The sequence below is a fragment of the Stigmatopora nigra genome, chromosome 16 (assembly GCF_051989575.1).
Source record: "Stigmatopora nigra isolate UIUO_SnigA chromosome 16, RoL_Snig_1.1, whole genome shotgun sequence".
Classification (NCBI taxonomy): Eukaryota; Metazoa; Chordata; class Actinopteri; order Syngnathiformes; family Syngnathidae; genus Stigmatopora; species Stigmatopora nigra.
In genome coordinates, this window is record NC_135523.1 from 1,587,066 (window position 1) to 1,613,189 (window position 26,124).

Here is a 26,124-nt window from a genome sequence, read left to right on the forward strand (position 1 = left end):
AGAAATATGCTTGATGGGGTTTTGTATTATTTCCGTAGTTTGTTACTAATACAAGTCCAATGCTGATTTGGACTTAGAATGGCAGTGTACTTGTGTTAAGTCTGCTAATGTTTTATTGGCAATAAGTATTTGCCCTTTTATTCTCAGTGCTTGGACGTTTGGTGGCCAGTCTTTTGGTCGCTGGTATTTTAGTCCCCGGTCTTTTGGTCCCTTTTGGTCGCCGGTCTTTTGGTGACAGAGAGTTTACTGTTGAAACGATCTCTTAAAATTATATTCATGAGAGAGTTCAATAACTAAGAAAGAGTTTAATATCTAAGTACTGAAAACAGTAGATATTTAGATATTATACTCTCTCATGAATATAATTTTGAGAGCTGGTTTCAACAGTACTTCGATATTAAACAGTACTTCGATATTAAACAGTACTTTGATATTAAACACGACTTAGATGTTAAACACTACTTCGATATTAAACACTACTTCGATATTAAACAGTACTTCGATTTTAAACAGTACTTCGATTTTAAACAGTACTTAGATATTAAACAGTACTTCAATAGTAAACAGTACTTCGATAGTAAACAGTAATTAGATATTAATCAGTACTTAGATATTAAACAGTACTTAGATATTAAACAGTACTTCAATAGTAAACAGTACTTCGATAGTAAACAGTAATTAGATATTAAACAGTACTTAGATATTAAACAGTATCTAGATATTAAACTCTCTCTCAGGAATATAATTTTGAGAGCTAGTTTCAACAGTAAACTCTGTGTCACCATTTGACCGGCGACCAATCATCCGGTCACGTTTATTTTCTCTTTGCTTCCTGTATTTTCCCCAATGTGGTCACTATTCCTCTTGAAAATTGTATTTTTTAATTGGATAATTCATTTCCCATCCACGATTTGTTATTAATCCTCGATCTAGCATTAACAAAGATCCCTACTGTCCAAAATACAGAAACATACTCGATGTTGTTTAGTATCATTTTGTTAATTTATCACAAATAGAGGTCCAATCCACTTGCTGCCATCCCTCCATTCCGATTAAACACGTAGCAGTCGTGAAGTTCACATTTCAAATAGCTCAAGGCTTTGTTTTGATTTTTAATGAGTCGGAAGAAAAAAACGGCAATGCATAATTATTCCTATCACAGTTTAAAAAAAATAAAAATAAAAAAATATCTCGGCACTCCCTCTGGAGGCAAAAGAACGTCTTTACGCTCCGACAGACGTCACGTGATCTCCGCCCTGGTGGCGTAATTAGACGCCAATGGGTTAATGGAGCCTGTAATACTTTCTGGGCCGCACTCTGAGCGTTAAATTGGTACACAAAAGCTGGCGGCGCCATGACAGTAAATAAAAACGCCGGCTGGCCGTCATCATTTCGTGTCTTGGAGGGCAGACGAAGAAAAAAAATGAGGGTTGTGCTACTTCAGATGAAGGTCAATGCCTAAAGGAGAGTACACAGTAGAAATACTTGCATTTTTTTTAGGTTGCTATTAACGTCTTACCCAGGGTGTCCTTTAAATTAATTGTATGTTTTGTAGAGTGGTTCTGTTTGGAGATAATTTTACTGAAAAACACACTGGAGTAGTGGGTTTTATTTTGTGGCCATGGCTACTGAAGCTGGGTTTAAAAACGGGATATGTTTATCTACAATATGTAGTATTTTTTGGTCAATAAGGGAGAAATTTTAAGACATTTTGGATGGGTTATAGTGCTGTTTTGAGGGTCTTGGGGTCAGAGGTTTTGGCACGACTGTGGGAATTGAACCTAAGTCAGGTTTTAAGGAAGAACTAGTGCAAGAATGGATGACTCATTTTTATTTATCTCTATTATTTTTCAATTTAGAACTGATTTTTCTCAGTTTTGTCTCCCAAAAGTCTTGTTTTTTTCTTGGTTTTTCTGGTCTTGACCCCAAACTCTACTAAAAACTAGCAAACAGTTTTTTATTTATATATTTGTTCATGTATTTATTAATTAACTTACTTATTAACTATCTATTTATGTCTAAAATGTCTTTTTCTGTGTCTCTATTCTCACCCTCTTGCTACTATGACAACAAAATTCCCCAAAAACGGGACGAATAAAGTTATCTAATACAAAAACCTGGCATTAGGACATCATACCGGCTTCCATTTCCAATCAAAACGTTCCAAGTCTAAACCAATCAGTGTCCTGATGGATTCCTACCTCAATATTTAGCAAAGAACTTCCCCAAACTGCCTTGAAAATCCTAATTAAGTCCTTATTTTTCAGGTACTTCAGTTCTACAAGTGACGGCCACCGATGCTGACGATCCCACGTACGGAAACAGCGCCCGTATCGTCTACAGCATCCTCCAAGGACAGCCATATTTCTCGGTGGACCCCAAAACAGGTGTGTAGCCATCTTCCCCCAAACTAATACATACCGTATTTTCACGACTATAAGGCGCACTTAAAAGTCTTCAATTTTCTCCAAAATAGACAGTGGGCCTTATAATCCAGTGCGCCTTATATATGGAAAAAAACAGAAAACCAAAAACGAAGAACCACTACTGTCGGATATTAAAAAAACAAAAACGCCTGAACTGAAACAAAACTGTTAAATACGCAGATGCCATCTTAGTTTACAACATCTTCCATCATATAGCTCCTCCCCCACTGCAAGATTTTATACCAAAAAAATCCAAAACAACAACAATGGCTGGCTCTAGAGGTGACTGTGTACTTCATACCTAGAAGTCAATAGCAATTACCGTATTTTCACCAGTATAAGGCACACTTAAAAGTCTTAAAATTTCTCAAAAATACACAGTACACTTTATAATACAGTGTGCCTTATATATGGAAAAAATGTCATTCATTGAGGGTGCGCCTTATAATGCGGTGCGCCTTATAGTCGTGAAAATACGGTACGTAAATCTAGTTTTATTAGCCCTGTTTTCCATACAAAAAAAAATTGTACTCTATTACTTTTGCACCAGTGCTGTAAATAAGAAGACTTTGACAATAACTCTTGTGCGTTGCTACAAAAAGTGGCATGTTTTTCATCATAAATCCCTAAAAAAAAAAGTATTCTCGGCGGACTGAGGCGGGTGGCGGTTAGGGTTTTGTGGCGGGGGTGTCGCAGCAGGCTCCTGCAAAGATCTTTTTTAGAGAAGCCTTTAAATGTAAATCACATCTCAAAAGTGGACGACTTTTATGTGATGTGAAAAATGGATTGTCACCAGCCTCTTTGTCATCTTTGTCATGTCTTTGTCTGCCGTCTGTCGAAAAGGCGCGTACCCACATTAAAGCCGCCCAGGCTTGAAAGCGCCATTTCAAAGTGTTCCACTTGAAGCTTGGAGATTGACTTGGGGACTTTTGTGTCCGGGAAGGAACCCAAACAAGAACTTAAAGCTGTAAAACCGTACTTAACCCCGACTTTTCAAACACAAGTTCGACCACTTTTTGAGGACTTTACTCAGGGGTGTCAAACATTTGGTCTGCGGGCCGAATACAGCTTCATTTGAGGTCAAGTGGGCCGGACCAGTAAACTCATTGCAAAATGACATAGAACTAACAATAAGCCCACTTATTTTTCCTTTATATTAGTCACTAATACTAATAATTAGTGCAAAGAATGAGTCAATTATCAAAATGTTTATTAACATAATTTTCCTTTTACATTATGAACAATATATTATGAACAAGAGAATAACATAAGAACATAAATAAATGTTAAATCATGTTGTCTGCACGTACCAAAACACTGCGCCCCTAGTGGAGAGTGCAAGAACTACAAATTTTAAAGAAAATTCATATTTTTTTATACAATGCAGCTTTCTTCCCCGGGCCATACCAAAACACCAGACGGGCCGGATCTGGCTCGCGGGCCTTATGTTTGACACCACTGACTTAACTTGTATCAAAAGAGACGGCAAAAACGCCCCAAAAAAGTGTAAATGGTACTTTATCATGATAAATTCTCCTTAAACTAGCTCTTTTTTGCAATAATATCGCCAAAAAAACTTATCAAACAACATATCGTCAACGAAAAAATTTTATCGCGACATCCCTACCTTCAAAGCCAAGACAAGTCCGCAAAAACGCCCAAAAAAGTGTAATTGGTACTTTACCATGATAAATTCTCCTTAAACTAGCCATTTTTTGCAATAATATCGCCCAAAAAAACGTATCAAACAATATATCGCCAACGAAAAAATTTTATTGCGACATCCCTACCTTCAAAGCCAAGACAAGTCCGCAAAAACACCCCAAAAAAGTATAATCTGTACTTTATCATGATAAATTCTCCTTAAACTAGCTTTTTTTGCAATAATATCGCCCAAAAAAACTTATCAAACAACATATCGTCAACGAAAATTTTTTATCGCGACATCCCTACCTTCAAAGCCGAGACAAGTCCCCAAAAACGCCCCAAAAAAAGCGTAATTTTGATTGCCAACTAACTCTAGGCGCACTGGGATAACACGGAATTGGACGAAGCGGGATTCCCGAAGACTGAAGATTGAAGGGCGCTTTAGTAATCTCTTCTAATCCTTTTTGTTCACCCGGGAGATTGTCCTCCTTTAGAAGTTTCAGGCCAGACAAAGAGGCGGATCGCGCGATGCTATCAACGTTAATAGAGCGGGGAGGTTGGGCCAAAAGGCTAACCCACCTCGGCCCCCCATTCCAGGAAGTCAACTCCTTCTCAATTATTTTCTAAATTAACCCTTCGCCCCGGTCGGAGATTCGGAAAAACTACTCGGCGGCGGCCATTGTGGCTCGAAGGAGTCCGGGAGCGAGAAGGGGGAGGGGACAAATTCGGGAGTTAAACCTCTGAAATAACGACCAGGCGGTAAGAAAGCGATGGTGGCGTTCCCTGCCGCGTTTTGAAGGAAAACGAGCGACAGGCAATAATAGGCTTTTAGCGGCGAGAAGGGCGCAAATTGGAGCTCACGCTGCGTCTTGGCATTTATAGAAACGCAACTATTACAAGTATAGACTTAACTTGTTTTTACGTTTTGAAACTTTTCCATTTGTGCTGTGGCTTTGAGTTGGAAATGTTTTGGAGGACTTGGTGAACTTTGAAATGTTGACGAGGGAATTGTTTTTTGGGTAATTTGGAGGTGTTTTCGGGTTAAGTTCTTTAAATGTTGGATGTGGGTTCATGGTTCGTTTTTGGGTAGGATTGGGTGACTTTGTTTGGATTTTAAGGGGGATTTTTGGAGGATTTTGGGTTACTTGCTGGTAGTTCTGGGGTATTTTTGGGTCAGGTACTTGGTAAAATGTTGGATGTTGTGTAAGGGGGTGCATGTTCGATCCATATTTCGTAAAGATTGGGTCAGTTTGTTCGGATTTTGGAGCATTTTTGTTACTTTCAAGTCACTTTGTTTGGATTTTGGAGCATTCTGATACTTTCGGGTAACTTTGTTTGTATTTTGGAGCATTTTGTGTTACTTTTGGGTCACTTTGTTTGGATTTTAGAGGATTTTGTGTTACTTTCAGGTTACTTTGTTCAGATTTTGGAGCATTTTGTGTTACATTCGAGTCACTTTCTTCGTATTTCGGAGCATTTTTGTGTTACTTGTGTTGGGTCACTTTGTTTGGATTTTGGAGCATTTTCCGATCCTTTTGGGTTATTTTCTGGTCACTATGAGGTATTTTTGGGTCACATACTTGTCTAAATGTTGAACACTATTTTTGGCTTTAGATGTCCGATCCATTTTTGGTCAAAATTGGATCACTTTGTCCGGATTTTGGAGCATTTTGCCTTTGAAACAGACTTTTTTTCGGTAATTGGAACATAACTCAAAATTGTCTGAATTAACTGCAGCATCCAGTTAGTTAAAAAAGACGATAAATATGCCTTTACAGTCATCAAATTTCCTTTAAAAAATGGCATTTAGCATAGAAGTCCAATTCATTTGACTAGGAAGCCCAAATGAGTGAATATTTAATATTTTTGATCATTCCTATCCTTTTTCTGCCAATTTATGCTAATTTCCCAGAATTCACAGCACCTCAGTCCTTCATTTCTAGTCTTTTAATTAATATTTCCCCATTTTCAGACCACTTGCACTCCCACCAATGACGTCACTCAATGTCCAAATCATTCACCCATCCTACAATAAAAAAACCTGACTCCAAGCACCCTCTCAAAAGCCTTTCTAATCCATTTCATTCCTACTATTCATATCAATAAAAGCCCAGACAAGCCTAATTTCTCTTGGACAAAAGTGACTAAATGAAAAGCGCTTTTTCACTAGACTGAAAAAGGTCATTTGTTCATCAATTCCTGCGTCAAAACCTCACAAATGGAAAGTAATCTTAGCTGGGTTGACTCCTCATGAAAAGTAGGTCAAGGAGCCAGTACGAGTAAGACCAGACACTCATTCGACTGTCACGGCACCCCCACGTTAGCTCGTGAATTAGCGCCCACATAGCCACTCCCACTACGGAAATCTGGAGTACCCAATGGGGACTTTATAAATGATTATATGGGTTTTTTTAGGGTCTAATTTCATGCTAACTTGAATTTTTCAGTATGCTAATTAGCTTCTTGCTAGCTTGTTTCTCCCATGGTGGCAAAAACTTGCGTATTTTTGCCCCGAAGCGTTCTGTCAGACAATCAACGATGTCAGCGGGAAGCCCGAATGGCGGGCGGCCATCAGCATCACGCCGTTTCCTCCCCGACGCTCGCCATCTTCGGTCAAGCGTATGATTACAGCGGTTCACTACTTGACGCTAAAAAAAAGATATAGTCATGTTGGACAGAAGGGTGATGACGTTATTCTAAGTGGAGGACACGTAATGGCGGCTATTTGCAGGGCGGTAAATTAACGTAGGGTTTTTTTTAGCCTTGGTTTTAGAAATTAAATTGCTGTTTTTTTTTTACAAAACACCTTCACGTTGATGTAGCTTTAAGCGAGCTGATGGTTCGTGTAATAAAAAGTCCTTGAGTCAAGGCTGGCTGCTTCTGAACAGAAACGTAAGGTGTTGCCTTGAAAATGAGAGGATTACCGTGGTTTACTATTTTATTACTATTTGTTTCGGGTGTGTTTTTAACATTGAATGTTGCTATGGGTGCTCAGAGGTTTGGTCGCCGGATGTTTGGTCGCCGGTCAAATGGTGACGGAGAGTTTACTGTTGAAGCACTTCTCAAAATTATATTCATGAGAGAGAGTTTAATATATAAGTACTGCTCAATATCTAAGTACCGTTTAATATCTAAGTACCGTTTCATATCTACGTACTGTTTCATATCTAAGTACTGTTTAATATATAAGTACTGTTTAATATATAAGTACTGTTTAATATCTAAGTAATGTTTAATATCTAAGTATTGTTTAATATCTAAGTACTGTTTAACATCTAAGTACTGTTTAATATCTAAGTACATTTGACCGGCAACCAAAAGGGACAAAAAAACCAGCGACCAAACGTCCGGTCACGGTTACTATGATATCAAGAAAACTAAAATAGATTGGAGTTAGAGGCGGGGCCTAACAAAAATATGCAACGTTGTGAGGGGCAAACTAAAATCCAATTTTATATATTAAAAACTGAGAATTATGTACTTAGTATTTAGATTTGGATAGACTTTTATGGTGCTTGGACGTTTGGTCGCCGCTCTTTTGATCGCCGGTCAAATGTACTTAGATATTAAACAGTACTTATATATTAAACAATACTTAGATATTAAACTCTCTCTTAAATATTAAACTCTCTCTCTCATGAATATAATTTTGAGAACTGGTTTCAACAGTAAACTCTCTGTCACTATTTGACCGGTGACCAAAAGACCAGCGACCAATTGTCCGGTCACAGACTTATATCTATACATGCTAAAAAAGCTGACAATTTAATAATGGATTCAATGTTACCTGCCCAGAGGGATTTCAAATTTGGACCCCCCTTTGCCGAACCTAAAACAAGATGTCTTCCTTTCCAGGGACCATCAGGACCGCCTTAGCCAACATGGACCGAGAAGCCCGGGAGCACTACATCGTGGTCATCCAGGCCAAAGACATGGCGGGCCAAGTCGGCGGCCTATCGGGATCCACCGTCATCAACGTCACGCTCACCGACGTCAACGACAACCCGCCCAAGTTCCCTCAAAGTAAGTCCCGCCCACGTTCCCTTCCCACGCCGACCTTCCTCACCTTCCCCCGTTTCTCCATTGACAGAAAATTACCAGCAGTACGTGCCCGAGTCGGCCCAAGTGGGAAAACCGGTGGGGAAGATTAAAGCCAATGACGAAGATTTGGGCGTCAACGCCGATATCAAATATAGCATCATAAACTCGGAAGGAGCTAACATGTTTTCAATCGCTAATGATAAGGACACCAAAGAGGGAATCATCACCCTCAAAAAGGTAAGCCTTCTAGCTTCATTTTTACGTTCGCGGGGGTGCTGGAGCCAGCCAAAATAATGTTTATTCCGGGTTTTATACTTTTCTGGGTGGCGTTTTCTACGCGTACATCCCAAAAACTTCACAATAGTCCGTTTTAACAATCTAAATTTGAGTGTGATTGGTTGACAAGCAATTCAGGGTGTTAGCCCCGCCTTCTAGACAGTTTACTGGGCTCCAGCACCCCCACATCTGCATAAGAAAAAGCAGCCACACATATTCTGGGCCTCTATTTGTACTCAAATACTGTTTCAATTGCTTTTCGGCTGATTTAAACAAAAAAATTAAATAGCTAAAAGAGCTAGCCTAGTCGTTAACAATGAAATGTTCAACTTCACCCCAACAGCCGCTCAACTACGAGAGAAAGAAGACCTACACTCTCCACATCGAGGGTACCAACACCCACGTGGATCCTCGTTTTTCCTACCTGGGCTCCTTCAAGGACACGGCTACGCTTAAAATCACCGTTGGGGATGTGGACGAAGCCCCCGTTTTCTCTTTGGATTATTTCATCATGGACGTGTATGAAAACTCGCCCAGCGGCACCGAGGTGGGCGCCGTCACGGCTCGCGACCCTGACAGCCGGAACAGTCCCGTCAGGTAAGATTTATCTGTCAACCAGACCTCACCCAAAACCAAATTTGTTTTTAGATACAGAATTCCCCGGTGCTCGGACATTTGGATATCTAAGTACTATTGAAACTTGCTCTCAGAATTCTATTCATGAGAGAGTTTAATATCAAAGTACTGTTTAATATTTAAGTACTCTTGAAAACAGTAGATATTTAGATATTAATTTCTCATGAATATAATTTTGAGAGCTGGTTTCAACAGTACTTAGATATGAAACAGTACTTAGATATGAAACAGTACTTAGATATGAAACAGTACTTAGATATGAAACAGTACTTAGATATAAAACAGTACTTAGATATGAAACAGTACTTAGATATTAAACAGTACTTAGATATGAAACAGTACTTAGATATGAAACAGTACTTAGATATGAAACAGTACTTAGATATGAAACAGTGCTTAGATATTAAACAGTACTTGGATATTAAACAGTACTTAGATATTAAACAGTACTTAGATATGAAACAGTACTTAGATATTAAACAGTACTTAGATATTAAACAGTACTTAGATATAAAACAGTACTTAGATATTAAACTTCTCTCTTATATATAAAACTTCTCTCTTAGATATTAAACTTCTCTCTTGGATAATAAACTTCTCTCTTAGATATTAAACTTCTCTCTTAGCGACCAAACGTCCGGGCAACCAAACGTCCGGGCGACCAAACGTCCCAGTGACCAAACGTCCGAGAGACCAATTATCCAGGCGACCTAACGTCCAGGCCACTAAACATCCAGCGATCTATTGTCCGAGTACCAACCAAATCTGCTCTTAAATACAGAATCCCCAAACTCAAACCCTATTTCCCTTTACCCGTATCTTTCTACTATGTCTTCAAGTCGAGATAGCCCCGCCCTTTAGCCAAAGCTACACACGTATTGTACATCTGCTGTTGGCAAACTCATTGTAATTCACATCAGAATTTTCCCAGGCATCCAAAGTGTCATCTTTCTCAACCCACGAGAACTGCAGTTCTTCTTCCTTTGTCCCTTTTTTTTTTCTTCTTCCCCCTCGAATATTCCCGCGAATGATTTCTTTGTTTCCCGGGTGAAGCGACCGCCGGCGATACAACTGCTTAGCACATTTGTATGCGCCATAAAATCGGGCTCGCGTGGCGGCGCAAATGGGAAAGACGGATGGCGGCCCCCAGGCGGCGGACTAATCCCGGGTTTCACCGTGTGCAGGTATCTGCTTGCCTGACACCCGCACGCAGCACTCAGCGACAACAGCGAGGTGCTAATGAGATGACGCGGTGCCGCTTCGACAAGTTTTTTGCCGTCTTTCGGATGATTTCGCGGCTTTTTTACGTACAGCGGGAGTTCCGATTCACCGTCGGTTTGTGTGATGCTGTGACATTTGTCAGCGGAACAAAAAGAAGACAAAGAACAATCGAAATCGAAATTTGGGATTGTATTCTCTCACTAGCTTGTTTTATAGTCTTCCCATGCCATGCTAGTGTTAGCTTAGCCTTTTCTCGACAAATCCTGTTTCGTTGAAGTCTGCGATTACCGAAAAATTCCGGTTTATGTCATATTAAACCCATCAAAATTGAAATCTACTTTCCGATTTTCAATGTATTCTCTCACTAGCTTGTTTTATAGTCTTCCTGTGCTAGCATTAGCCTAGCATCACATTTTCTCAACAAATCCTTTGAATTGAAATCTGCATACACCGAATAATTCCGGTTTACGTCTCATTAAACCCATCAAAATTGAAATCTACTTTGCGATTATCAATATATTCTCTTATTAGCTTGTTTTATAATCTTTCTGTGCCATGCTAGCGTTAGCCTAGCCTCTTCTCGACAAATCCTGTTTAGTTGCCAAGAGTTTAAGTCTGCTTATACCGAATAGTTCCGGTTTATGTCACATCAAACCCATTGAAATCGAAATGTACTTTCCGATTTGCAATCTTATTCTCTCTAGCTTCTTTTATAATCTTCCTATCCCATGCTAGCATTAGCCTAGCGCAGTGTTTTCCACCAAAATTTGAAGTCTACACCGAACAATTCCACTTTAGGTCCCATCATAAGCAAAATCGACTCTATCCCACCTTCCTTTACCTCAACCATGGCTATTTTCAGGTATTACATGGAGAAAAAGGAGGCGGAGCCTGTCTACTTCCGCATGGACGACATCAGCGGCACGATTAGGACCACACAGCCATTGGACCGCGAAGAAGCCGCCTGGCATAACATCACGGTGATGGCCTCGGAGGTTGGTGAGTAAAAAAACAACCCACATTTTGTACATAACATCGCCAAACGGGTAAATATTTCCAATACGGGCTACTTTAAGCGTATAATTTACAATTGCATTTCCTGAAGATAAGTAGGATCATTTCCATATTGATTAGCGAGTCTTCAAATCATATCAGATCCAAACCACAACCCGTAATAAACTCCCCAAATCAAATTAGTCCCAATTGTTCAATGTCCTTTCATACAGTAACAATTAATTCAATTAAAGCAAGCCCCCGCTAACTTTAGCTATCGGGTAACCTGGCTAATTTGTAATCACAATTAGCTCAATCCCCCCTTGGCAAACGGCACAGGTGCTGAATGCTAATGTACCATTATCTACGCCGTCTTGCATTAGCATGCGGCGCGGCGCCTTCGTTCAAAGACGGCAACGAATGCGGCGGCCAAGGACGCCTAGAGTCGCTCATGAAAGACCAGCGGGCCAATAAAACGCCGGTCGACAAGCAGAGAAAATATGTCAAATTCGCCTCAGGCGTAGATAGAAAATTTTTGCTAAACGCTACAACAGCAAAACTGCTATCTTCCTCTTGAATGAGAAAGTTCAAGTTGGACAAGAAGGACAAGAAAGGGACAGTTTACAAGGGGGCGCCGGTGCAGATTTTCAGAGGCAATGCAGGTGGAGTCAAACAAGGAAAGGGAAACGCGACAAAAATCGAAGCTGAGTCATTTCCATGTTCTTATTATGAGATGATTTCCCTTGATGATAACGTTTAGCCTGGGATGGCTAGCTAGTTTGTTTTGTAAGCGCTAAGCCAAGGGGTGGGCAATTTTTTGTGCCTGGGCGGGGCCACATTGACTTTAAAAATGTGACAGATGGGCGGGGTCAGCACAAGATAGGATACATATAAAAAAGTGCATCCGTTAACAGTACAAATGAAACATAAACAGAAAAAAGGGCTAAAGTATTAACTTACTTATCATTAAAGTCAAAAGTATAAAGTACAAAGTCAAGTAAGTAAAGGAATGTACAAGAAATATTAAAATATCATTAAAAAAAAGATAGAGGGGCTGTAAAACACCAAAAACAAATAAAAGTGGACACAACTACTGCTACTGGCTTCTACATGACGGCGCCATCTTGGGGAATTAAAGCAAGATGTATTATCTGGTTTCCATATTTTAGTTCATAAATCAGCAAAGAGCCAGATCCACCCATTAAAAGAGCAACATGTGGCTCACGAGCCATAGGTTCCCTACCCTGAGTGTAGTGACATGCGAAAGTTAGAATCAATACATCCGCAAAAATATTTTCTAAATATAATATGAGGAAGTGTATATAGTTTTTGGGCGGATTTTGTAACTTGGATCTTGTTTTTTTGTATCTTGAGGCCCTCATTTGCATATAAAAATGTTTTGTAACCTGAAAAATTCGTACCTAGATACATTTGTAAGTAGAGGTATCACTGTCATGACATTTAAGTGGTTTATTTTTGTTATCGTTAGCCTGTTGTTGTCTTTTATTGTTTACAAATTGCAATCCCTGGAAAGCCAAAAGTCAAAGGAGCAAAGCCGAGGGTGTCGGAGCAACAGATATTACACAGTTTGACCTTTTTGCCTGGCATTTTTTTGTGTGTGTCGACAGACAACCCCGGCCTGCTCAGTTACATCCCGGTCACCGTACAGGTGTTGGACGTCAACGACAATCCGCCTCATGTTGCCGACGCCGACCAGGAGGTCATCGTCTGCGAGAGCACCAGGCCTGGACAGGTGGGCGGAGCTTTTGTGTCTTTCCCTTGGCTACCAGCCACGCTAATGCTAATGTATAACTGGGGTAACCTCAATGTTTTGGTTCATTTTTTTTCTCCAATTGTCCCATTCACAATGGATTGGACGTCTATCCCATCACTGGAGATAAATGAGTGGAAAGTAGGGCGAAATCTAAAAGGATGACATATTTTTTTCACATGATAAAAGCCGTAATTGGATGTAGTGTAGCGAAAGATGTCCAAAGACGAGACTCCCAGGAACAAAAGCCGTCTCGCACTTGAAGGGGAAAAACTCTACTGGCAGCTTGTTTTTCTCCCGAGGCGGCTGCCACCCGATCCCGAGCCGTCGCCAATTAAAAGGAAACGCCGACCCTCCGACTCCGAGGAGGTCCGCGGCGTGCCGCGTTATGCCGATTGTTGGGGCTAATGATTCGTTATCTGTCCGGATCCACGACAGGTGATCCAGACCATCGGCGCCGTGGACAAGGACGACTTTGCCAACGGGCAGAGGTTTTCTTTCGCGTTGTCCGGAGAGATGGCGGTCAATCCTAACTTCACGCTGAAAGACAATGAAGGTAATTGGATTTGCTTGTTGCTTATGTTAGCATTTCTTATGGTAGCATTTCTTATGGTAGCATTTCTTATGGTAGCATTTCTTATGGTAGTATTTCTTATGGTAGTATTTCTTATGTTAGTTTTTCTTATGATGGTATTTCTTATGATAGTATTTCTTATGATGGTATTTCTTATGATGGTATTTCTTATGATAGCATTTTTTAAGTTAGCATTGCTTTCAGTTAGCGTTTTTTGGTCGAAAAAAGGTTGTAAAAACGATATTGATGGGTAATATGGACTTTTCCAGATTTGGTTTTCTGATTTTTTGATGGATGTCCAATCGTTTAGGACCCAATTGCATCAGCCAATGAAAGCACAATTATTAGATTAATTTAAAATATATATATATATATATATATATATATATATATATATATATATATATATATATATATATATATATATATATATATATATATATATATATATATATATATATATATATATATATATATATATATATATATATATATATATATATATATATATATATATATATATATATATACAAATATTAGGAGGGCAGTTCTTCATTTGATCAAAAACCAAAAACAAACATACTTATGTTCAAGTAAGAATAATAATATTTGCTAGCATAAGGCTTTTAGATAACTGTAGCCTTAAATAATCTTTTAAAAAACAAAATTTGGGGTGGTCCACAAAAAACAACAAAAAATCGCAGACCTTGCCAAACTATGAAAAAAAATATTGCGACTTATAGTCTGAAAAATACGTTATATGGCCACTAAACTGTTGAAATTTAAATTTTTCTATCTTTATTGAACAGAAAATATATTTTAAATGTCATTCTTTCATGTTTCTGGTTAGACTGAGTCTATAAAAAACGTACATGAAATAATTTCGTACTTAAAAACGTTAAAGTGTTGCGGTAGTAATAGTTTGGACCTAAACAAACCCAAACAAAATACAATACAGTGCTTTATTTGAAGAGGATGTTTTTATAATTGTCTGTCCAATTGGTCGCAATGCCAAGGAAGGAGCTCCGCCTCCGTGTTTGGGCCGACGATTGCAAAGCGCAAAATGCGTACTTATCAAACGGATTAGCGGCGCTCTCCCCTGGAACGGCCCACGGAAACTGTTGCCGTAGCAACCCTCTCTGCCGAGTACCTCGGTCGAGGATGCGCCGCGGCTATCCGTGCTTTTGTAACTCCACTGGACGTCCGATTCGTGTCCACTCCAACCGCGACCAATCCATTTTTAACTAGTATTCGGACACAATCTTGCGAATAGTTCGTATTTCTTTCAAATTTGATATTTAATTGTTGTTTTAATTCATTTTTATTTTTTTCTGTATAGTTTATTGTACTGTGAACTAAATATGTTATAGGACATAATTTTTAATATTTTTTAATATATATGTTAAATTTATATAACTAATATGTATATTTGTATGAATTAATTTTTAAATTAATAATTATTTAATATTCCACATAATGGTATAATAGTATTTTCCTTCACATACACTTTTATTCAAATATTTAGAATATTTTAATTTGATCAAAAAAGTAATCAATGTCCAAATTATCAATGTTAAATATATATACCAAATATGGATATTAGTATGAATTATACTTTATATGATCAATTATTTAATATTCCAAATAATGATATAATAGTATTTCCTTTCACATACACTTTTATTAAAATATTTAGAATATTTTAATTTGATCAAAAAAGTAGTCAATATAAATGTTCTATTTTTTTGTTTTGTTTCCACCATTCATTTATTATTAAAAATGTAAATGTATCCACTTTTTGTTGTTCTACTTGCCCTAATTTGACCTTTAAAACCGTTAGCCGCCGAGTTGATTCGTATTTACAACACGATATTATGACTTTTCACCGCACCGTAATTTGTATTTAGCACATTTAGCATTTACGCTCCTTGTCTTAGCCACTTTATTTATTTTATGACCATTTGCTCTCAGTTTTAGGAGCCATGTTGTATTTATTTGCTCGATTTGTTTTAAAGAGGAGCGCAAATAGCGACTAATGTTGTTTTTACGAAGAAGAAGAAGAGTCTTTTAGTTGGAGGTGACATTAAAGCATGGTAGCGCCGCCGTCCTCGCCGGACATATTAGCCGAGTAAAAATGGAGGACCAAAATAGCACGGGTGACTTTGCAATTCACCGCAAGGTAAATCAAATCAAAGATGTGCGACTCGGGACGCCGCTCGGATAATAAATGCCTTGTGTTTGTCCTCAACCCGGGACCCACTAAAACACTGCCATCACCGAAGCTATTGAACCCCCTAATAAAAGCCGCGGGATAGCATCGGGCCGCCTTCTAATAAGCGCTGAGTCGTCCCGGTTTGGACGCTTTAGAGTCTCATATCAAGTTGCTTGAGTTTGAGTTTGTTTTATAAGGGACAGACCATATTAATGAAGATATTTATATTCATGTTAATGATCATATTTGTGTAAGATTGTTGCCAAGGGCTAATTTCTAACTTTAGTCCCTTGTGTAGGTTGAAGATAAACCATGACATATATTATACACGTAGGCCTAGCACTGTTTTAGACAGTGTTGTGATGGCAATTTTGTTTTTTTTTAATAATCTAGCCAGGCTTTAAGGGTGCTCGGACATTTGGTCGCCGGTCTTTTGGTCTCTGGTCAAATGGTGACAGAGAGTTTACTGTTGAAGCCAGCTCTCAAAATTATATTCTATTATATATATTATAGAGAGTTTAATATCTAATAGAGAGAGTTTAATATCTAAGTACTGTTTAATATCTACGTACTGTTTAATATCTAAGTACTACTGTTTAATATCTAAGTACTGCCTAATATCTAAGTACTGTTTAATATCTAAGTACTGCTTAATATCTAAGTACTGTTTATTATCTATGTACTGTTTAAAATCTGTGTACTGTTAAATATCTTAGTACTGTTTAATATCTAAGTACTGTTTAAAATCTAAGTACTGTTTAAAATCTAAGTACTATTTAAAATCTAAGAACTGTTTAATATCTAAGTACTGTTTAATATCTAAGTACTGTTTAATATCTAAGTACTGTTTAATATCTAAGTACTGTTTAATATCTCAGTACTATTAAATATCTAAGTACTGTTTAATACTTATAGGGAACTACACATTCACCTCTAGAGCCAGCCCTTGTTAATGTGGGTGTAACAGTCACTTTTGCGGGACTAAAGATGGATTGAGCTGGTTTGTGTTCTTGTTTATGATTTATAGATTAAAAAAGAGATTGAAACAAGTATAGAGAAGGATCGGTAAACATGTTTTTTTATTATTTTTGGGTGTATTTTTGGGCCTGGAAGTTGAAATGCTCAAAGAATATAACGGGAACAGTTAAAGAAATTGAGTTTAACTAGTTTTTTATACGCTTATCAACCAAGAATGAACATATGTTAAGGTAATAATAGTAAACTGACAGACAGTTTTTCTGCTGGTAACTATAGCTATAAAAAATATATATATATATATAATAAAATATCATAACAGACTGTGGGTGGGTTAAAGAAGGAAAAAAACATGAATAAATTGAACTTGAGGATTAGTCATCTGTTTTAAAACTGGAAAGTACAGGAATTAAAAAAAGATGAAAAAACATGACCCCAATATATATTCTGTTAATTTAATTTCCAATGTATTTAGTATTCCATCCAAATATGGCATCCTTCCCCGTTGGCTGCCTTGAATAGTTTGTGCTGGAAGTAAGAAGTAGTTTGGCAGAAGAACGATGCTTCTTCTCACAAATAAGATCACATGTCACTCAAGACTAATTTTAAATCTTTATGATTGGACGCCACAACTCCACAAGCTGGCTTGGGAACAAATTCTATTCCATCTCTTATTTTGCGTTCTCTCTATTAATAAATTAATTTAAATCAACTCCTGTAATACCTTGAAATATGAGCTCAATGACCCGAGCTCATTTTGACTGGACGTTTGGTCGACTGGACGTTTGGTCGACTGGACGCTTGGTCGACTGGACGTTTGGTCGACTGGACGTTTGGTCGACTGGACGTTTGGTCGACTGGACGTTTGGTCGACTGGACGTTTGGTCGACTGGACGTTTGGTCGACTGGACGTTTGGTCGACTGGACGTTTGGTCGACTGGACGTTTGGTCGACTGGACGTTTGGTCGACTGGACGTCTGGTCGACCGGACGTTTGGTCGACCGGACATTTGGTAGAACGGACGATTGGTTTGCTGGATGTTTGGTCGACCGGACGTTTGGTCGACCGGATGATTGGTCGACCGGACGTTTGGTCGACTGGACGTTTGGTCGACTGGACGTTTGGTCGACTGGACGTTTGGTCGACTGGACGTTTGGTCGACTGGACGTTTGGTCGACTGGACGTTTGGTCGACTGGACGTTTGGTCGACTGGACGTTTGGTCGACTGGACGTTTGGTCGACTGGACGTTTGGTCGACTGGACGTTTGGTCGACTGGACGTTTGGTCGACCGGACGTTTGGTCGACCGGACGTTTGGTCGACCGGACATTTGGTAGAACGGACGATTAGTTTGCTGGATGTTTGGTCGACCGGACGTTTGGTCGACCGGATGATTGGTCGACCGGACGTTTGGTCGACTGGACGTTTGGTCGACTGGACGTTTGGTCGACTGGACGTTTGGTCGACTGGTTGTTTGGTCGACTGGAAGTTTGGTCGACTGGAAGTTTGGTCGACTGGGCGTTTGGTCGACTGGGCGTTTGGTCGACTGGGCGTTTGGTCGACTGGACGTTTGGTCGACTGGACGTTTGGTCGACCGGACGTTTGGTCGCCTGGAGCTCATATGTAAATTCACTTAATTCAATAATTGAAAACAATTTAATCTGTTTGCATCCTCTGAAAAAATAAAAATAGGATGATAGATTAAATGAGATTAACGTTAGATTTTAAATAGATTTTTTCACAAAGTAGCTCATAAATAGTGGTTAAGATCTGTAATAAAATATGATATAATTATGTACAGTACTGTATGGCATTCTTAGCTTTCGAGACAGATGCTAGCGGCTAACGCCGGCTCCATTTTTATGATACTACCCAACATAACAAACTTTACATTTAACGTAAATTTAACCATACATACTATACACATAATATTGAGCATTTTTTACAAACTAAGCACCCACAATGCACCTTAACAGTAATTGGTCCATAAGCTATATCTGCTAGCATCATGATGAGCCACCCCTCATGGCTCATTAGCATGATATTTACACAAGAATGATAGCATAACCCGGATAATTTAATTCAAGACTTTTAGGAGTGCCGTTGTTGGGTTGTTGTTTTTTCCGGAAACCCTCCAACAAGACGTGGTTTGGCAGAATAACATATTGCAAGACAATTCAGCATTGAGGCTTAATCTATAACGAGCCTTGTTTACCGGAGCTCTACACGAGTATTGACTCCACGACTGCGGCGCTAAACATAAACAATCCCAACAAAACACTCCCTCCTAACAAGCACGACAGTTGTTAGTCATTCTTTTAAATGCGATCATCATTCTTTTTTATGTTTTTTTTGTATTATATTTCTTAACGGATTGACAAGGCTCGCGGGGGGGTCTCAAAATGGAGCCGAGTATTATATCACATTGACAAAGGCAGTCGAATCAATACATCTAAAGACAAGAAACTCATTCAAAGATGAATTGAAGCATCAAAATTGAATACACTTTTTTTCTGATCAAACATTCATTCATTCAATCATTTTCTGAACTACTTTAGCCTCACTAGTGTTGCAGGGGGGAGCTGGAGCCTAGCCCAGCGGACTTCAGGCCAGAGGCAAGGGGGCGGGATCCATAGTTCAGGGCAATTTAGAGTGTCCAATCAGTTTTTTGGAATGTGGGAGGGAACTGGGGTACCTGGAGAAAATACATGCAGTCCCATGGAGAACATGGAAACTCCATACAGGTAGTAGACCGGTCTGGATTCGAACCCAAGAGCTGTGAGGCCTATTGGATGTCCTGCGTGACCGGACGTTTGGTCGCCGGTCTTTTGGTGACAGAGAGTTTACTGTTGAAACCAACTCTCAAAATTATATTCATAAGAGAGAGTTTAATATCTAAGAGAGAGAGTTTAATATCCAAGTACTGTTTCATATCTAAGTACTGTTTCATATCTAAGTACTATTTGATATCTAAGTACTGTTTAATATCTAAGTACTGTTTCATATCTAAGTACTGTTTCATATCTAAGTACTATTTGATATCTAAGTACTATTTGATATCTAAGTACTGTTTAATCTCTAAGTACTTTTTAATATCTAAGTACTGTTTTATATCTAAGTACTCTTTAATATCTAAGTACTCTTTAATATCTAAGTACTCTTTAATATCTAAGTATTATTCAATATCTAAGTACTGTTTAATATTTAAGTACTGTTGAAACCAGCTCTCAAAATTATATTCATGAGAGTGTAATATCTAAATATCTATGTACTATTTTCTATAGTACATAGATGTTAAAAAGTACTTAGGTATTAAACATTACTTAGATATTAAACTCTCTCTTAGATATGAATCTCTCTCTCTTAGATATTAAACTCTTTCATGAATATAATTTTGAGAGCTGTAAACGCTCTGTCACCATTTGACCGGCGACCAAACGTCCAAGCACCGCTGTCCTGTAATTAATTGCGGCTATTAGAACTAGCGATTCCAAAAGTCTTCTGGACCGCCTGATCCACTATCTCCAAAGTCTCCTTAGATGATACCACACAGACAGAAGGAATTATTCAAAAACCTTTAAAGTCCTAACCCCCATCTCTTACCTTGGAAAGCCCAGTGTAGTTTGTCCAAAGATGTCAAACGCCAGCCGTGTTCTTAGCGTTAAGCCGCCGTCTCGGCGTTGGCGCTAAAAAAGACAGCGTTTGAGCCTTAGAGTGGTCCGCCTCCGTGGATTAGAATTCCTCCGCGGCAACACAATGCGGCACGCCGTCGACAACTGCCGTCTAGTAATTAAAGTAAGCTCTTCTCACGCTAAGAGCGACCATTCTTTTCTGTTTCTTATATGGCGGGCCACCAATGTTCGCCCTAATATGAAAAAAAATATTAAAAAATGAAAGAGAAGCTGTGTTGTGGAGCGACTGTCGGAAGAAAAAAAAATCCCTCGCAGTCATTCACACCGCTAAATCTCTCATGACCTCCTTTTGCCGAGTTGTTGGAGTTTTCTTTTTTCACGCTTGTTTGTGCCACCGTCAGCGGGATTACGCCTAGCGACTGTCGGGGTGAATTCCATTCAAGTGGGAGCGAGGGCCAAGGATGAGATAGACGGAGCAGGGGGGCTCTTGAAGCTGGTAGATAGGTCGCTGTGTTTTGAATGAATGCAGTGGGTAGGTTTCGGGTGGGTTTGTTGCTGTGTTGGTTGGAATCTGACTGGTGGGGAAGGTTAGGCATTAGAAAACAGGCTAAAAATAAATTAAATAGATATGTTAATAGCTGTTATTAGTATTGTGCTTGATGACAAAGTATTGAAGACTAAGAAGTGCTTGGGAACAGGAGTTAACAAGATGAGGACAAGCTTTTGGTAGCATGGATAAGATCAAGACTGGGATAAGATGAGGCCAAGGCTTGGCAAAAAGAGGAAGCAAATTGAGAGTTTTGGGAGTTGAGACATAGCCAAGACCAAGACTGAGGTGAAATGAGACCAAGACTTGGCTAAAAAAAACTGAAACTAAGAGTTTTGGGCATTGAGACATAGACATGATCTAGATAAAATGAGACCAAGACTTGGCAAAAACAGAAACCAAGACTTTTGAGACTTTTGGATATTGTTACATAGACGAGATCCAGATAAAATGAGACCAAAACTTGGCTAAAAAACGGAAACCAAGACTTTTGGCATTGAGACAGACAAGATCGGGATAAAATGAGACCAAGACTTTTGCAAAAACTGAAACCAAGACTTTTGTGTATTGATATATAGACAAGACTGAGATAAAATGAGACCAAGACTTGGCAAAAAAACAGAAACCAAGACTTTAGAGACTTTTGGGCATTGAGACTTAGACCAGATCGGAATAAAATGAGACCAAGACCTGGCAGAAACAGAAATCAAGACTTTTGGGCATTGGTATATAGACAAGACTGAGATAAAATGAGACCAAGACTTGGCTAAAAAGCTGAAACCAAGACTTTCTGGCATTGAGACATGGACAAGATCGAGATAAAATGAGATCAAGACTTGTCAAAAAGAGAAACTAAGACTTTAGAGACTTTTGGGCATTGGGACATAGACCAGATCGAGATAAAATCAGACCAAGACTTGGTTAAAAAACAGAAACCAAGACTTTTGAGACTTTTGGGCATTGATACATAGAGAAGATCCAGATAAAATGAGACCAAGACTTGGCAAAAACTGAAACCAAGACATACCTGAGACACAACCAGACCTAAATCAAGTTCTGATAAGGTTTCTTGTTAAGTGGGAACTGAGAAATACTCAGACCAGGTCAGTGGACTCCCGCAATGGGTACCCAAGTGAGGCTTTTTGGTTATCAAGACCTGAACAAGCTCAAAAGTCATATCCCGGTCTTGGTCTTGTGTTGTTGAGTTCTGGTCCCAAAAATCAAGACCTCACCTTTACGTCATTTTAGTAACCAAATCTGAAATTTCCAACTCGTCTTGCCTGTCAGTGAACATATCACCAGTTTATCTATAATTGTGCCTGTCATTCATTTTCAGTCGCGTTAGCAAAGTTGACTTTTAAGCGAAGCCATTAAGAGGCGCCGTCCCGCTCTCCTAAATGTCAGCATCGCACCGACAAAACGCGGGTCAAACGCTGTCGGCGAATGGGACGCCATTAAAGCCTGACTAACTTGCCCATGTGGCAAATGTACGGGAATTTATGTGAGAAAGCACTCTAAGCAAGGCAAGGCATTTTATAAATACAGAAATAAATGTCTAAATAAATATATAAATAAATGTCTAAATAAATATATAAATAATATCTAAATAAATATTTAAATAAATATCTAAATATTTAAATCAATATCTAAATATATCTAAATATATCTAAATATATCTAAATATATCTAAATATATCTAAATATATCTAAATATATCCAAACATATCTACATAAACATATAAATAAATATACAATTAAATATCTAAATAATATCCAAATAAATCCAAATAAATATCTAAATATCTAAATAAATATCTAAATATATCTAAATAAATATCTACATAAATATCTAAATACATCTCAATAAATATCTAAATATATCTCAATAAATATCAAAATAAATATCTAAATAAATATCTAAATAATATCTAAATAAATATCTAATTATATCTCATTAAATATCTAATTATATCTCATTAAATATATAATTATATCTCATTAAATATATAATTATATCTCATTAAATATCCTAATATACCTCAATGAATATCGAATTATATCTCATCAAATATCCAATTATATCCCATTAAATATCTAATTATATCTCATTAAATATCTAATTACATCTCATTAAATATCTAATTATATCTCATTAAATATCTAATTATATCTCATTAAATATCAAAATTAATATCCAAATAAATATCTAAATAAATAAGCCTGTTCCTGCTTTAAAAGTCTGCCTTTGGTCGACTCTGTTCTGCCTCAATAATTCCCCCCCCCCGATTTCTGTCTGGAAGGGAGATTGTACCGAGGGGAGTGCTACTAACCTTTGACCTATTCTTCTTTGAGTCTGTAAAAGTAAAAATCTATTTCAAGTCTTGCGCTAACTTCTGCAATAACGTCGGCCACTTTGTTCCCTTTTGTGTGTCACTCCGCCGTGGCATTTCCCTTTCAGACGACGACAGAAAGGGGCCGATGATCTTTGCATAAGCCACCTGCGCATAAATAGATCAATTGATTTCTGCCGCTATCCCTTTCCCGCCCGCCCGCCCGCCGCGCCTGCTAAAAGGCACTCTGGCATGGCGGTTGATCAGCCGGCCGCCAGGAAGTGCTGTCAAACCCCGTGACGGGCGCTACCTTTAATTAGCCTCCCTGTCATTCACACCGGCTTTTAACGCCTCCGATCGGCGCCATAAGGGCTAGCCGGGCCCGTCGTTTGCCGCCGACAAAATGTTGCCGTCTTGGGCGGTTAACAAGACAAAATGGAAGGCTTTTGATGCGTATCCCGCTAGGTACGCGTACACGATTAGGACGGGAGGCATGTTGTGATGGCGGTATTCTTTAGACGTTACGGACCACCTGACTCAAAAAAGATATGTTCTTATATGAACAGATTAAAATTGTGAATATATATTTATATTTTGAAAATGGTGGATTTAAGGTAGATATCTAATTTTGACTTGGAGGGACGTCTAGATTATATTAGATTAGGTTAGGTTAAATTAGCTTGGGTAAGGTTAGGTAAAGTAAGGTTAGGTAAGGTTGGGTAAAGTGAGGTAAGGTGAGGTAAGGTGAGGTAAGGTGAGGTAAGGTGAGGTAAGGTGAGGTAAGGTGAGGTAAGGTGAGGTAAGGTGAAGTAAGGTGAGGTAAGGTTAGGTAAGGTTAGGTAAGGTTAGGTAAGGTTAGTTAAGGTTGGGTAAGGTTGGGTAAAGTTGGGTAAGGTTAGGTAAGGTTAGGTAAGGTTAGGTAAGGTTAGGTAAGGTTAGGTAAGGTTAGGTAAGGTTAGGTAAGGTTAGGTAAGGTTAGGTAAGGTTAGGTAAGGTTAGGTAAGGTTAGGTAAGGTTAGGTAAGGTTAGGTAAGGTTAGGTAAGGTTAGGTAAGGTTAGGTAAGGTTAGGTAAGGTTAGGTAAGGTTAGGTAAGGTTAGGTAAGGTTAGGTTATATTAGATTAGAGTAGAGTAGAACTGTATTACCAATAAAGGCAGTGTGTTAAATTGTAGTGGATTAGATTAGATTAAATTAGTCCAATGGTGATAAATCATAAAAAAATTGCCGAATAATAACATCATTCCAAATTTAAGATACTTCAAGTAGTATAAAATACTAAGAAATAAACAAATATACACCAAATTTATTGAAATTATAGCATTTATTAGCAATATCATACATTTAATGAGATTTAAAGCTTTACTTTAAAGTCCAAAAATAATAATATATATATTTATTCATTAACCTAGTTATTATCTATTTATTTATGTCTAAAATGTATTTTTCTGTCTGTATTCTTACCCTCTTAAAAAAAACATTAAAAAATCATAATGTCCCAAAACAATTGAAAAATATGAACCAAACATAAACACACTTTAACCACGCAGAACAAAACAATCCCATTTGTTACTCTGATTAATTATAACTAGTAATTGCTCGCTAGCAAAAGTTTGGCAACATTTTTTGGGGGGCGGGGCATAATAAAGGCTCACTAATATATACCCAAATAGTCAATTTTTACATAGACATAACTCTAATTTGACTACAAGTAGAAAATTGTCAATGTTTTCCCACATACGTACAAGTCGTTAGAACTAGCTCGCCGCTAACCTGATTAGCCTCTACCGAGCGTGTGTGATATTTTTATCCAACGAACTCGAGCGTCCCCCCCGCGGGGGAGGCCGTCGTGTTCCTACCGCGCTTTAATGTCCGCTTCGGCGCCTCCTAGGCGAGGAAAAAAGTACTCCGTCCACTTCACTGCGCTCTCTGAATCCAAGGTGTCTTGGGAGTATATTTTTTCCGTCTGGCGGCGCCCACCTCACGCCGCGACTTTAACACTTGTTTTAACACCTTCGGACCGAGAGGCGCCGTTATCGTCCCGCGCTAGCTCGCCGTGGCTCACGAGTGCCTTGCAAAACATGGCGCTAGCTAAACAATCGCCATGTTTTATAGGGTGGTGTTCAATGGCGGAGGCCAGATGCGCCCATCAAAAGTTTTATACGTGCGAGGGTTGTGTGTTCTCGGCCGTAAATGGAAATACGCGGCGTGGTTATATAAGTTTTCTGACTCATAGCGGCTTGTTTTACAGCGGGTAACAAAAGATCACATTTGTATCGATTCAGGTGGCGCGGTGGTGGAGTGGTTTGTGCTTCGGTCTCAATGTTCTAGGTTCGAGGGCTCGATGCTGGGCTGGTTCTTGGTTTTTGTGGCATTTGAATGGTCTTCCCAGGCCTATGTGTGGGTTCTCACCGGGTATTTGGTTTCTTTTCATATCCACAAAATATGCATGGGAAGGTAGTTTTAGGCTAAAATATTGTTCCTTTTTTAAATTTTGAAAATATATTTATCTATTTTTTAAATGTTATATTTCATTTAAATTCAGAATTTATGGTAAATTAGATTTGTAACAATTTCGACATCCCCATTTTGACAAAAAAAACAACCATAAAACTACAAATATATATTACTATATTTGTTTTAGTTAAAATAGAAAATTGGGTTTATCATGATATTCTTGTTACAAGCCTGGGGGTGCTGGAGCCTAACATAGCTGACCTGGGGCTTCAGGTGGGGGACACGCTGAATTGGCGACCTAACGTCCGGGGGACCAAACGTCCTCGCGACCAAACGTCCTCGCAACCAAACATCCTCGCGACCAAACATCCTCGCGACCAAATGTCCTTG

The 26,124-nt window shown here is 38.7% G+C and overlaps 1 protein-coding gene across 3 annotated transcripts in view; it reads left to right on the forward strand.

Annotated features, from left to right (window-relative positions):
- LOC144209474 (cadherin-18) overlaps positions 1-26,124 on the forward strand; it is a 91,853-nt gene that overhangs the window by 52,496 nt on the left and 13,233 nt on the right. For all 3 annotated transcript variants that reach the window (XR_013329142.1, XM_077735804.1, XM_077735803.1), the window contains 7 exons: positions 2,268-2,387; positions 7,929-8,096; positions 8,164-8,351; positions 8,734-8,987; positions 11,110-11,246; positions 12,869-12,993; positions 13,450-13,567. Coding sequence is in view for 2 of the 3 variants with exons in the window: in XM_077735804.1 (XP_077591930.1) it covers positions 2,268-2,387; positions 7,929-8,096; positions 8,164-8,351; positions 8,734-8,987; positions 11,110-11,246; positions 12,869-12,993; positions 13,450-13,567 (1,110 nt within the window). In the remaining variant the exon portion in view is untranslated. The remainder of the gene's footprint in view (positions 1-2,267; positions 2,388-7,928; positions 8,097-8,163; positions 8,352-8,733; positions 8,988-11,109; positions 11,247-12,868; positions 12,994-13,449; positions 13,568-26,124) is intronic.